The 13,028-nt window shown below is 35.5% G+C and overlaps 1 protein-coding gene across 3 annotated transcripts; it reads left to right on the forward strand.

Annotated features, from left to right (window-relative positions):
- Positions 1–59: 59 nt before the first annotated feature.
- LOC142356484 (uncharacterized) lies at positions 60–12,801 on the forward strand. 3 transcript variants are annotated; one of them, XM_075408377.1, is made up of 5 exons: positions 60–317; positions 8,274–8,455; positions 8,751–8,876; positions 9,020–10,105; positions 12,384–12,801. In XM_075408377.1, the coding sequence occupies exons 1-5, from the start codon at positions 89–91 to the stop codon at positions 12,585–12,587; spliced, it is 1,827 nt and encodes a 608-aa protein (XP_075264492.1). In that variant the 5' UTR covers positions 60–88; the 3' UTR covers positions 12,588–12,801. The 3 variants fall into 3 exon arrangements, with proteins under 3 accessions (XP_075264492.1, XP_075264494.1, XP_075264493.1); XM_075408379.1 differs by lacking the exon at positions 12,384–12,801 and adding an exon at positions 11,230–11,439; XM_075408378.1 differs by lacking the exon at positions 12,384–12,801 and adding an exon at positions 11,292–11,439.
- Positions 12,802–13,028: the final 227 nt, after the last annotated feature.

The raw sequence follows: 13,028 nt of genomic DNA on the forward strand, positions 1-13,028 counted from the left end.
CTTTGGCAGAGGAGTGAATGAGCAATTTAACTCTTCCCGCTCATTCAGTCTAGACTTTTTAAACTCGTAGTACAGTTGTACAGTTGAGATGAGATTGATGAACAGTTTGATATCGCTTTTGAGTGGAGTTTTTCTCCTAAACTCTTTCTTTGTACTAGAATGTAGCGTACTTCGACATAGGGAGGGAGGTTTGAGATATGTCGGTCCAGACAGAGATGAGAAGCGAGCTGAGACAACGAGCAAGATGCAACAGACAACGTCAGCTGTGTCACCCAGCGTCATAACCGGATCCTACAATCCCGAATCACAGTGCCCTAGTGAGTGTTTTACACTAAGCTTATCACAGTGCCTGAAAACTATTTAGTAGCACATAAACGTATGTTCACTTAATTAATAGATGAAACAATTTTGTCATATTTTTGATTCTTACTCTGCTTTTATATCACTGCTTCCAACCCGTGAAGAGGTCTCAGATTAAACAGGGGTACGTACCAGACTGACTTACGGAAGTGAGAATTTGGCCTTACAGATTAGTTGTCCTGGATGGCATTCAAAATATCTGGGTACATTACAAACGTCTACCGGTACCGCAAGAAAACTACTTCCGTTCAATGCGAAAAGCGCTAAAACTTTGGGGAAATAGTTTCCACAAACCCTGGTTGAGGGGTCAGCCGCTGTAAGCAGATTTTTTTTGTAAGAAGTTTGCTGAATGTGCGGAAATTATGTAAGGTTTGTGCTGATTGCGCTGAAATTAGAAAAATGCTTAATCCGCTGAAAAAAATTTTACATGGCATTTTAGCATATTTTTTACTTAAAGTCAGCACTTGATTCAGCACATTTTTAACTTAATTTCAGCAATTGTCAATTTTTCAAAATCAGTGCATTCAGTGCCTTTCTTACATACTTTAAGACTTTTCTTGCAAATGTTTAGCAGCTTCTCAGCACCCTTCTTACATTTTTTGGCACTTGTGAAAATTTCAAACTCAGCGGATTCAGCACCTTACTTACATTTTTTACGTGTCAATTTATTGCCCATTATTGCTCATAATGTAGTCAGCATTTCTTTCACCTCTTGCACTTCTGAAGAGCCACCAATCAATCAAATATCTGCGTTTTGTAAAACAATAATTCAGTTTTTCGAAAAGTGTCACACTTTCATCTAATCTAATGGAAGCAAAAAAAATATAAATTAGCTACCAGGTTTCAATCAATCAGGTAATTTGGCTTTATAATTAAGCTGCAATTACTGCTTTATCTTAAGATTCGACACAATTTTTAAGTCTTTTGACAGATTTCTAACTGTTTTTAATTTAAACTGCTCGGGTGCATTGCTGTTAAGTCTTGCTCCAAGGCTGCGTCTGTATGTACAGAAAAAAGATATTCAAATTTTCAACTTGTGTAAGGAAAGAGTTACAAATGCATAAGATAAGTGAGGATATTGTGTAAGATAAGTACTGAAAGTATTGAAAATTATGAAGGAAATGTGTTGAAATTGTGCATTTGACACATACTTTTCAACCTCGTAGATAAAAAGGCCATGTCCTATAATGAAATCGCACTAAGCGTTTTTCACGTTGAAACCAAAAAATTGGAAAAAGGAAACTGCCACAAAATATGTTTGCTTGAAATTCAGCTTGAAATTTAAATTTCAATTAATTTAGGACCGCATTTCGTGGTTTTTAGGACTGGAAGCCCATTTCGATTTAGGTTAATGGCTCGAAGTAGTACTAGATTTTTCTTCAATTTTCAGAATGGAGGGACTATAAGCAATTAATTTCTACTCAATCAATATTCTAATTAAACCCTGAGTCTACTATCTAAATTTTCACGCTCTCTTCTCGAAAAATCATTCCAATTTTAGTTTAGTGGGCTGATCATAATCGTCTTTCATTTGCTTTTTTTTCAGATTGTGCTAAATTTTTCGGAAAGTCTCTTACAGCCAAACGTAACTTCTTTTCACAAAATTTGATCCCATTTTTCCTTTTAACGCTTTTCAAAGAACTAAATTCAACGGACTAAATATGAAACTAACTTGCACGCAAATGCAATCGTAACCTTGCGCCACCAAATCCTTCAACTAAAATCGAATATAAAATCTAGATTTCGCCTTGCGAATTCGGAATTTGTTACATTGGCATTGTTGATAACGACATGACACAGAAAATTGCAATATAAACTCTTCTTGGCGAAAACCAAAAAAATAACCTACACAAGAAGCCAAAACTTGAAGAGCCGACAGAAAATCTAACTGAAATATTCTAATGAGAACGCCAAAAACTAAATAATGAGATCATAGCTCAGTGGGAGATCAAATGGGAGAACGACCGTGGTCATTGGATAACCAAAAAGTGTTTAGCTACTTCACTTAAGTTTAGGAACATAGGGCCGACAAATTTTGACTCAGAAATTTTTGAATGAGGAAATCTACAATCCTTTGACTCAACAGTTGAGTCAAATGCTCGAACATTTGTTCATCCGTCCGAGAACTATCATTTTTGACAAATATTTCATTTTTTTTTCATAAAAACAGAGGAAACGGAAAACATTTTTAAGCAGCCTTGAAAGAACCGTCATTTTTGACACATACTTTGGCTAATCAGAGATGACCTCATCACAAACCTGAGAGATAATGACATTCAAAGCTGTTTGTTGAGGGATACAGTGGAGCCCGAACGCGCCTTAAGCAGAGCTGTCAACATGGAGACAGGAAAACTAAACCAGCAACGAAATACAGCCAACAATTTGAACAGCATAATTGTGATACAACAAGCACACCAAAGTTGCTCAGCGGATGCATTACAAAACCAGCGAGGATGAAACACAAACAATTGTCCAGGCAACAAAATTTGTAACAACTGCCGTCAGAATTCGGCATCAAATCACACAACTGTGCGCAGCGTTAAGAAATGAAGTCGTAGAGGCATGAAAAAACACCGCGCCAAGATGTGTTGTTAAAATTTAAATGAGCTACGTGCAAATGCACCTAACATACAAGTAAATAACGTTCAAATTGAAAATCAAACACAGCAAACTGTTAAAAATGATGACAATTACAACAAAAACTGCGCATCACATTAAAACTCTTCTGGGGATAATTACATTGCGAGGATTTCAAACGAACCCGGGGAACATTTAAATAGAATATCTCCTACGGACATGAATTTGGTCATTGAGAAACTCAATGCCAAAGCAATTTGTCGATGGCAGACAGATTATGACGAATTGCGGGAATGCTAATTGGACCGAGAAAAAAAATCATCGAGTTAGGAACATTTTAGCTTGAAATAGTTGAGAGTCTTGGTTGTTTAAAAAATCAGGAAAAATAACGATCATTTACAAAACAAAGTTGTTCATAGTAGCGGAGGGACTTCGTTCGATACTCAGAAGGGATTTGTTCAACCAACTCTGAATTCGCATCACGCAACAACTGTTGCCGGAGCTTGAAAATCATTGCATTGAGAGTCCGATTAAGAAATAAATACCCGAAAAGTTTACTGGTTTGGTCAGTAGAATCAAAAAAGTCAGAAAATCACACAGTGAAATCGAAAATTAACAAAATAAAAAGCTGATCATCACAAAAGGAGAAAGTTTGTTATTCATCTCCAACCAAAAATCCCAACTGAATTGCAAAAATTGATGTCGGAAGGTCACATTGAGTTGTAGTTGCTGGGATCAGAATTTCTTCTCTCCAGTCGTCAGAACTGTAAAAAGTATCAATCGATTAAATTGGCCTCACATTTAAAAAGCCACGTGGTTAAGTCAATCCACAAAAACAAATACCAAATGCAATTTTTGATTCACGGTTGCAGACAATCTCGCAAAATTTATGCTCCAATGTCCCATATGGTACCATCACTTTTACTACAATAAGAATGGAATACGCATGCAGGAATTTAAACTTACCCCAACATACGGCCTCCACTGTATGATAAATATTGTAAGCAAAAAAATGACATGCTCATACCGCTACAAATCTCAATTTTACAGATTGAGAGATATACCAGCAATGTTTCAGAAGGCAATAGATTGGATAATACCTACTGTTTTCTGGACAGTAGTCTTGTAGTCAGCAAATTAATTGCGACGAACATATGAAATTAGTACAAAATTGCTTAAAGAAGTTGGGCGAAGAAACCTTCGCCGGAAAAATTCATCCAAAAACTATCACAAGAGTGCCAACCCTTTAGACGCCTCTTTACGAAAAACGTAAAAAAAATGCAACGAAAACCAAGGACAACAATTTCAAGAAATCAAAACAAAAATAGCAAACACCACCGAAAACATACACTTCAATCCTGAATTAGAGACGTGAATTTAATGTGATGCTTCGAGACGGGGATTGAACGCGGCGCTAGAGTATCTCACTCACGAAGGTTGGCAAACAATTGCTTTGGCGTTGTGATTTCTTAGTAATATGGGGAACATTATGGTGTAAACGAAATGGAACCTCTCTGTGTTGTTTGGTATATCGAAAATTTTAATCAATAATTATTTAATTTTTTCATGTCATCACAGATCAGCGAGCGTTACTGTCTATCATGTTAGAACATCGGTAGAATAATTTTGATGATAGTCGACTAACACGCTGGATCGATTGCCTAAACCCCATGTAGTTTCAAAATCGATCATCTTCCTGGATCAAAAATGAGACTTGTAGATTTTATCTCTGGGGAAAAGCAATTAGCGGCTGCCAAAATTTCGACTCATGATGAGCGATTTCTAGTATCAAAATTGGTTTCTATAAAAACCAGCGCAAAACTCTTCTTCTTAAACGAAGAAAACTATACTGGTTTCGCACCGTAAAATAAACCTCAAACTGAATAAAAACCACAGACGAGAAAACAGAGAAACATGCAAAGGACGGAAAAAGAATATAGAAGGAGAATGTCAAGGTCAAATACAACAGACAACAAGACGATGCTAGTTGTTTCTCATCAGTGCATTCAGATGTATTAAGGGCATTAAAAAAAGATGTCGATAGAACCGAAATTATTGCCGCAAGATATCACCAAATCTTTGTTAGACGAATCAGCACCGCAAGCAGTACCCAAAGCCATCAACTCGCCCTGAGCGAAAACAGAGGAAGAAACGGATAATCAACAGCAAGAGAGGAAACGCTCATTGTTCTCTATTACCGAATCAGATGAGTCCAATGAGTTCACACCAACATGCCCCAATTAACATAACCATACCGCCCAACAGTAACACCATCAACTCCGTCATCGAAAGCGTCATCTAAACAAACACGTAGACAAGCGATAAAACAGAAAGAAAAGACAACCAAACGTATAGCGGAGAACATTCAAGCAACATCGGTGCGAAACAACAATCTCCGGAATCCCAACTGACAATCGGTATATGCTCTCTCCGTCACAGCCATTTCTAACCCAGTCCTACGTTTCACCCAACTATGAGTTAATAGACATGATGGTTCGCGAGACAGAAAGTGCTTCCGATAGTGATAGATTCTGAAAGATCTTTAACAAACGTTCAAATAATTAATGACAATTAAATCAATTAGCTATGATAACAAGCACCTAATATTAGCTACGGTACCCAGAACATATGTAGTAAATTTCAGATATAGAAGTTATAAATAAATCTCAAACTTGTTTTCAATCAGCCGAGGGGAGATGATACCCGGACCCAAACAATCACTTTTCTATGATTTTTCCTTTTACTTCTTTCCAAAATTGTACTAAACGTTATTTTGCTCTTCATTTGTTGTTCCATTTAGATACCACAGTTGGTGTTTCATATTCTTTTCATAGTTAAAAGTTTTCATCAGCCAGTTGATTCATTGTCTGTTACAAAAATCGCGCCCATAATTGTTCATTTATGTTAATTCTATATATAATTTGTAAAGTTTTGCCGTAAAAAAAATTTAGTTTATTTCAGTTGATTTAAACTTAATTTCATTCTTTCATTTTTGAATTTGAAATTCAGTCATCTCATTCTCTTCTAAATCCGCGAAACAAAGTTAGCTCAATCCAAGTCATGAAAAGAACAATTGTCAGTTATTGCGAGACAATTACCATCAAATAGTATATGCTTGATATCGCTGACCTAATTCAAGCTATTCGACGACCTAAACTTGAAATTAACTTAAAAGCAAATCCAATCGTAATTTCACTAATATAACGAAGAAATTCTCGTATAGTCTTTTCTTTTCGTTCTATTTTGTTCTTATTTTCTTTACTTGAAATGATTTAATCAGAATCTGCAAGCTTTATCAAAAAAGCGTGGAGGAATTGAGTGTACGTGGAAGAATTATGAGGAAACTCATGAAGATCTGACAATCTTGAGCAGCTTTTCGTTGAACGAAATAAATAGAAAAAGATTAACATTGTGCGCTTTTTAAAGATGGCTTTTACATCACAAAGTTTTAAGTTTTTTGAGCTGAGAGCATAATTTGCACTGGCAGTTGTTCACAAACTGCTCTACTGAACATCAAAGCAATCATGCTTGCATAAAAAGATGGTGGCTTTAAATATTTGAAATAATTGCTGTTAAATATGATGAAATTGAGTGATATTTTTTTCAACTATGAGCATGCAAGCTGAGTTGGTCAAACAAGTAGTCCAAATTCGCTCAGAAAACAATCAATTTTTTCTTGAGGAGGACAAGTTAATCAGCTTTGTTATCTGAAAACAAATAGGGTCCCTAAATTTGCTCAAATTTATACAATTTGTACCTTTAATAACAAAACTGAAGTTCTCGAACGGTTAATTTGGAAAAAAAGTTAATTTGAAATATAAGCTGAGTTTTAAGTTTTAGAGGATCAAAAACTATGTATATTGTTTGTTGCCTGGACAATTACCATTTTAATTTGAAAGTTTCCCTTTTTTGAGAGAACCAAATCATTTATATCATCCCCTTTAATCAGCCTCTGAAACAGATGAGTATAAAATCATCGAAAGGCTCCAAAATTAATAATCATGATTCAAACTTATTCAAAAGGGGCCAACTAATCACATCAATAAAGAATGAAGACGAATGAATATTGAACGAAGGGAAAAATAAAAGCCTAAAAATTCGATAATACTTTTGCAGCATAAAGTTCACAATGCTTTAAAAACTGAAACTTTTGAGAACTATAATTGAAGAATGTAATTGTTTTCGTTTGAAAACAATGTTTTTTCTTTCAATGAGTCACAAGTCAAAACTTATATGAACGCATTGAGTTTTCCTGGGAAAAATTTAGTTGCTCTTTTAAAAATGATATAGAGATGATGATGATCATGATGATGATGATGATGATGAATGAAGTTTACAATACTTGATTTCACCAAGCTTAGTGAGTCTCTAACGGGGATTAGGATTGATTCCTCTCAAACACTGTTCATCCATGTGGGTTTGATGTTTACTTAAATTTCTTCTTAGTTAAATCAAATATCAGCTATTCTGTGACTCCTCTTTTGAATTCGTGGACTTGAATATGGACTACAATTGGCAAAAGCACGCACCAGTGACATTGAATCGTAATATCTTGTATCTCAGCTGCCGATTTCATGCTTTTGAGGTTACAAAAATTTTCTCGATAGATCGTGTTTTGGGATTTCCAATTCTCATTTCCCAAAATTGGTTTCCCCGAAGTGGAAGGTTAACTGTCTCAGATTTGTTTAATGTCACAAGATTCATGATGACAAGTTGATATTAGAATGTAAGTGAATTTACTGATTGAAGAAAAAAGCGTTCATATTACAATTGAGATACAAAAGAATCTTGTTATTTTTTAGTTAAATTTTGCTGACGCTTTTTATTTAATCGGTAAATTTAATATTATCTAATCTCCAAAATCCTGAAAAGCTGCAGGAAAAAAATGAATTATATGGATATAGATTCCGTCTTTTTGTCATAATTTTGCTCAAATTTTTGAGATCAAAGGGCTGGGTCTGATTTGGTTTCATTCCTGATTTCCAACTGTTCTAAATATGATTAGCTTTTTGAATAAAGCTAGTAAATGCCGAATGAAAACGCATTATTGGAACAAAATGAAACTGAATAGAATGAAACTTCCAACACTTCAGCAGATCAAAATTAGTTTGACCAAAGTGTTTTGTCTCACGTCTGATTGTTTTTAAATTATTAGTAATAAAAGTAAAGCAGATCTTTTTTTACGTTTAATCTTGTTTTTTTTGAATAGCCTCGAATCTCTAAAAATGTGGAAAATTGGATATACTTATCAACTTGAAGAAAAATCCCTCAATCAACACAATGTTTTAGCTTAGGAAAAAAGTTTTTTAAAACTACTTTGTCATTGGCTATTTTAGAACCAAAAAGCTATTGGCAGCCTGAGATTGATTTCACTCCGATAAAGACCCGATCCGTCAAGAGAAAGAAAGCATCAAACAATGTCAAGTTGAATCAGGTTTCCTTGATCACAGACGAGCATGGTGAAACCGACCATGATGTCTCACCGGGAAGAAGTTTAAAAGGCGTTGACCAAAAGCCGGTATAGTTATCAGAACCTAGCAGTACTTTCAAAAAATCAATTTTTCCTCATATCCTTTTCCTTATTATTCACGATATAATAGGTAACTGAAATGTGATCTTTACTTGGTTCTAAAGCGTTTTAAGGGAGGGGGCACTAAAGGCGGCATCACGTACTGGGTAAAAATGCAGATTTAGTAGAACTCATTTTTTCCATTTGTCCGCCATGGAAACAAATTCATAATAATGCATAAGAAGTTCATTGTTGTAATAATTTTACGTCGATGAGTGTAACATTTGACACAGTTGTGATTTAGCCACGGTCCGTGAAACCGCAATTGCATGAAATGGGTCCCGAGGACATTGCCGGTGATGCGGCCGATGACATCACGGATTCTTCGTCAACAACTCAACTGAAGGCTCCTTCTGCAAATATTCAAATGGTACTTCTATTTTCAATTCATGAATAAAAAATGTATAATCCAAGCCGAAAAACCGAAAAAACTAATACTCATTTTTTCCAACTTCAAGGAAAGTATGCGCTTATCAATTGTCATTACATTCAAATGACCTGTTCATTTTTCAGACGACCGCTTCACCTCCTAGTGATGAAATGCAAAGAGAACCGTTGGATTTAACCTTAGTGAATTCAAATGTGGACAGCACTAAGCAACCAGAGCCGCTGAAAGGCCTCAATATTGATCATGCCAATAACAGAAACGTGCGATCTACGATGACGTGTGGAAGTTGTCGATGTACAGAAAAGACGTCTGATTCGGTCGAGTTGACGAGTTGCAATATCAAAGGAGGGTTTATTGAAGTATCTGAGGTAGATTATCGAGAAGTAGACTTGACGAGGCTTCTGAACCAACAAACAACTCAAGTTGACATCCTGATCAAAGACACAGTGATTGAAACGATCAAGGGTCTTGAGAGTGTGAGAGAAATGAGCCACCTGATACTGGAGAACAACGCAAATTTGGAACTGAAAGCGACAGGTAGCTTGATTAATGTAAACAAGCTCCAATTTCGAAGAAAATCGTTGAAAAAATTTGATGACAGAGTCTTTTTGGCGAAAAAATTAATCATTTCAAATCTAATAGAGTCCTCGTTGGCTGATTTTGCATTTGAAGAAACCTGGGAGAGACTGAGTGGGCAGATTCAAGATTTAGTAATCGAAGGTGAGATTTTCGAAATCGATCCATTCAAAAGTTATGGGCTTCTTCAAAATGTGACTATGCTTAATGTAGTTTCGAAGCAATCAAATGTCCTCTCTGATGACTTCCTTCAGTCTGCTAAAAGACTAAAAATCATCTCTTTGGTAAATTCGTCGCAGATTTCCTTGCCGAAGCACTTTTCGAGTGGGACTGGAGCACAAAATGTCTCGTTTGTTTTGGATGCCAACAATATTAGACAGCAAGCGCTTGATGAGAAGAAAGGAGTGAAAGCCTTGAACGGTCGAACCTTGTCTGATTCTGAGAAAGACATCCTAACGAGCACTTCAGACTCTGACAAATGCAAGATCTTTTGTGTAAATGACGATTGCAGTAAGGAGGCAAATGAACTCTGGAAACTCAACTGTGTGATTTGTGTCCGTAACAATGAAGGACCAGACGAAGAGCTTGAGAGTAGGATTTGCAATTACAAGACCACCACCATTGCTTCGTCGACTGTAAGCTGTTTTCCGAATCTTTGCTCACATAATACCGATATGAAATGCAACGCGAATAAAGAAACATTAACAGAGTTAAGGTAAACTCATGCAAGGGAACAACTATAAGGAAACTTACATGACTTCTTACCTTACATTGAATTCAGGTAAGAAATTACATTCACTTCGATGAAGTAAATTTATCCTAACTTTGTTTTTTGTAACCGGTTGATTACAGAAAAACACCATCCCAATAATATTTCATTCCTAATTGAAAGCATTCTTAAATTTTTTTTGGAAAAAAAAGAATTTTGATGGCTAACATTCCAAAAAGCAAACAGAACAGTTACAGTGGCGCATAGACTGTTTTCTATGTAATCCCTCCTTAAATTCCCTAATTAATAGTAAAAAATATTAAATAGATCCCAAGATCCCCTGCTTTTGTACGAGAAAATAATTTGTTGATTAAATGCTGCTGTCTTTTTTCAGCCTTGTCTCCAATTTTTACCTCAATATAAATTATTTGTGACGATATCGTATTGAAAACATAACGAAATGTTTTCATCCGACTCGCCACGATGTCTTCTGTTGTCAATTAATCCAATGTTTAATTAACAGTTGTCTTCGTCTCTCGGGATTTTTGTATCCAAAAATTCTCATCCGCGGGTGTCAATTACTTGTCCTCATAGGATTAAAAATCTATCCAATAGGAAAAACTGTACAATTCAAAACACGTCTTACATAAGCCTCCAGTTTCCAGTTTAACGTCTGATTTATCACAAAGACTGTTTCAAAGGAAAAAAAGTCCAGAATTCAGTATACACAATTGTGCAAATAAGGTCCGCTTCAAAGATAAAAATAAAAAAAAATGGGATAAACCAGAAACGCCGGGGCACCAATGTTCATTTTTAAGAAGCTGAGTGCATTAAGTTATCAATCTTATTGGGACCGATTTCTTTTGGTGATAGCATTAAACGTGCTGTCCTTCAATTAAGAAGCTGAACGCAGCATATTTATCGATTCTAATGAAACTGAATTAGAACACTTTGTGACACTTTGTGAACATTTTTCGGCCGCTGTTTTTGGGAGGTTTGACGACCCTATTAATTAAAGTGAGCTGAGCTTCATTGCGCTTTGTGTCAAAGGTCTTATATGTTACGTTTGCATTGTTCAGGTGTTTGTTTACGAAGCAAGAATTATTGTTTAGATTACTACAATCGGTCTTCTGCCAATTTTGATAGAACTGATGAGATATTATTTAGCGCCAACAACGAAAAGCAACAAAATATCAAGTTTAAATTGGCTTGCGGTCAGTTAGTTTACTGTTTACTAACTATTTAAAATTATTCAAAAATGCATACAAAAGTCCAGATTTATCACTTGATTCGATTAGTGAAACCAAATATGACTGATTTAATTGACTGATTTAATTCGACTCTTTGAATTTTATTCCAGGATTCGTCTGGCTGTGTTTTTTTTACTCCGTCGCAAAAAAATGTGTTTCGCTTTACCTAAATTCACATTTTGTTCAGCAATTGACATGATTTTTTTTAATTCACTAGGCTAGTTTGCTTCTGCGCTCTTTCAGCTCAAAATGTTCTCAAATGGCAGTTGCTCAGCAAAGCAATTTTAAGTGGAAAATATCAGTATCGAAAAACGCATTCAATTTGAAACGGGATAAATCAGCAGACCCCAATCTTAGATGCACGCTACCTGAACTTTGTTCATATGAGTCCTAGTTAATATCTCAAATGCGTCTGTGCATTGATAATACGCACTACATCCTACTATCAGGAAACAGGAGCATGCATTTTAACTAGTTCCAGGGTTTGGTAAATGTCGTTTTTAAACGAATTGTCCGGGCAACGTTTGGTTTTAGTTTGAAAAATACGATGAACATTTTTGTCAGTGTCATTCGTAAGACCGTTTTCAAAAGTAGGGAAATTTTGGTGTGATTGAACTCAAACAAAAGAAATAATCGGTTTCTTCGGTTTCAAATCACAAGAAATCACGAGAAAACCATTTCAAACACAAATTTCAAGAAACATCGCAGATGAACGATCGAAACTCCCCTGATCAGAGCTAATTTCATCAGTTTTGGTCGCAATAAATTAAAAGTACATTATTGGTTGCATTAAAAAAACCAGCGACTTATTAAGTTTGAAATCGAACATATCAATTATTTTCCGTTTGAAGGCAAACATATAAACACCAATTTTACGAAAAATCAATATAGATCACACTCCACGCTGAAAACATTTGAAAGCTATTTTCTCAGCACATCATGCACATGTTTCAGGTTGAATTCGGCCAATATGATTATGGAAGCATAGATTATTGGCCGAATGAAGGATTCGACTACATGGAGATACCATATGAAGACGGATCGCGCAACTCTGTGAACAAAGTAGTCGGTTATCTAAAAGCCAACAAATGGATGATTGCATTTTGTACAATTACTGTGCTCATTGTCCATTTGCATAGTTTCACAAGGATCAAGTGACTATATAAATTTGTTTTAGCGGAAAATTTTGGTGCGTCGGTCTTGCTCTTGTTCCAAGATATTGTCGATTCAGCAAGCCACTAACAATCTGATTTCAAAGTGACTCAACACTGATTCGTTGCCAGTGATTTTGACGGATATTTGATTACATATAAGACGAAATTTCCGATTACTTTTAAAATTTTGTCGACAAAGATAAATTGGCTAATAAAGATCGTGTATGTTGATTTTCGAACAATTTAAATTTCTTCAAGTCTCTATTGTCTATATAGTCTGAGTTTCTCAATTCAATAACTTTTTTGAAAAATATTACTTGGTGCACAAGACTGTGTATTGTTCGGCCTCTATCGTTCCCGACATGGTGAGCTTCGAACAGAATTTATCTTTAATTTATCGAATCAATCTTTTCTAAAGAACATTCAGCCAGCTTAAACACTTGGG

This window comes from Convolutriloba macropyga, unplaced genomic scaffold (genome assembly GCF_964194025.1).
Source record: "Convolutriloba macropyga unplaced genomic scaffold, txConMacr16.3 SCAFFOLD_6086, whole genome shotgun sequence".
NCBI lineage: Eukaryota > Metazoa > Xenacoelomorpha > Acoela > Convolutidae > Convolutriloba > Convolutriloba macropyga.

Excerpts from the sequence above, each read along its gene's own strand:
- LOC142356484 (XM_075408377.1), top strand. The coding sequence starts at position 89 with ATGAGATTGATGAACAGTTTGATATCGCTTTTGAGTGGAGTTTTTCTC. Across the intron at positions 318-8,273 it reads TCCCGAATCACAGTGCCCTA|AACCAAAAAGCTATTGGCAG; the intron begins GTGAGTGTTTTA and ends TGGCTATTTTAG. Across the intron at positions 10,106-12,383 it reads CCACCATTGCTTCGTCGACT|GTTGAATTCGGCCAATATGA; the intron begins GTAAGCTGTTTT and ends CACATGTTTCAG.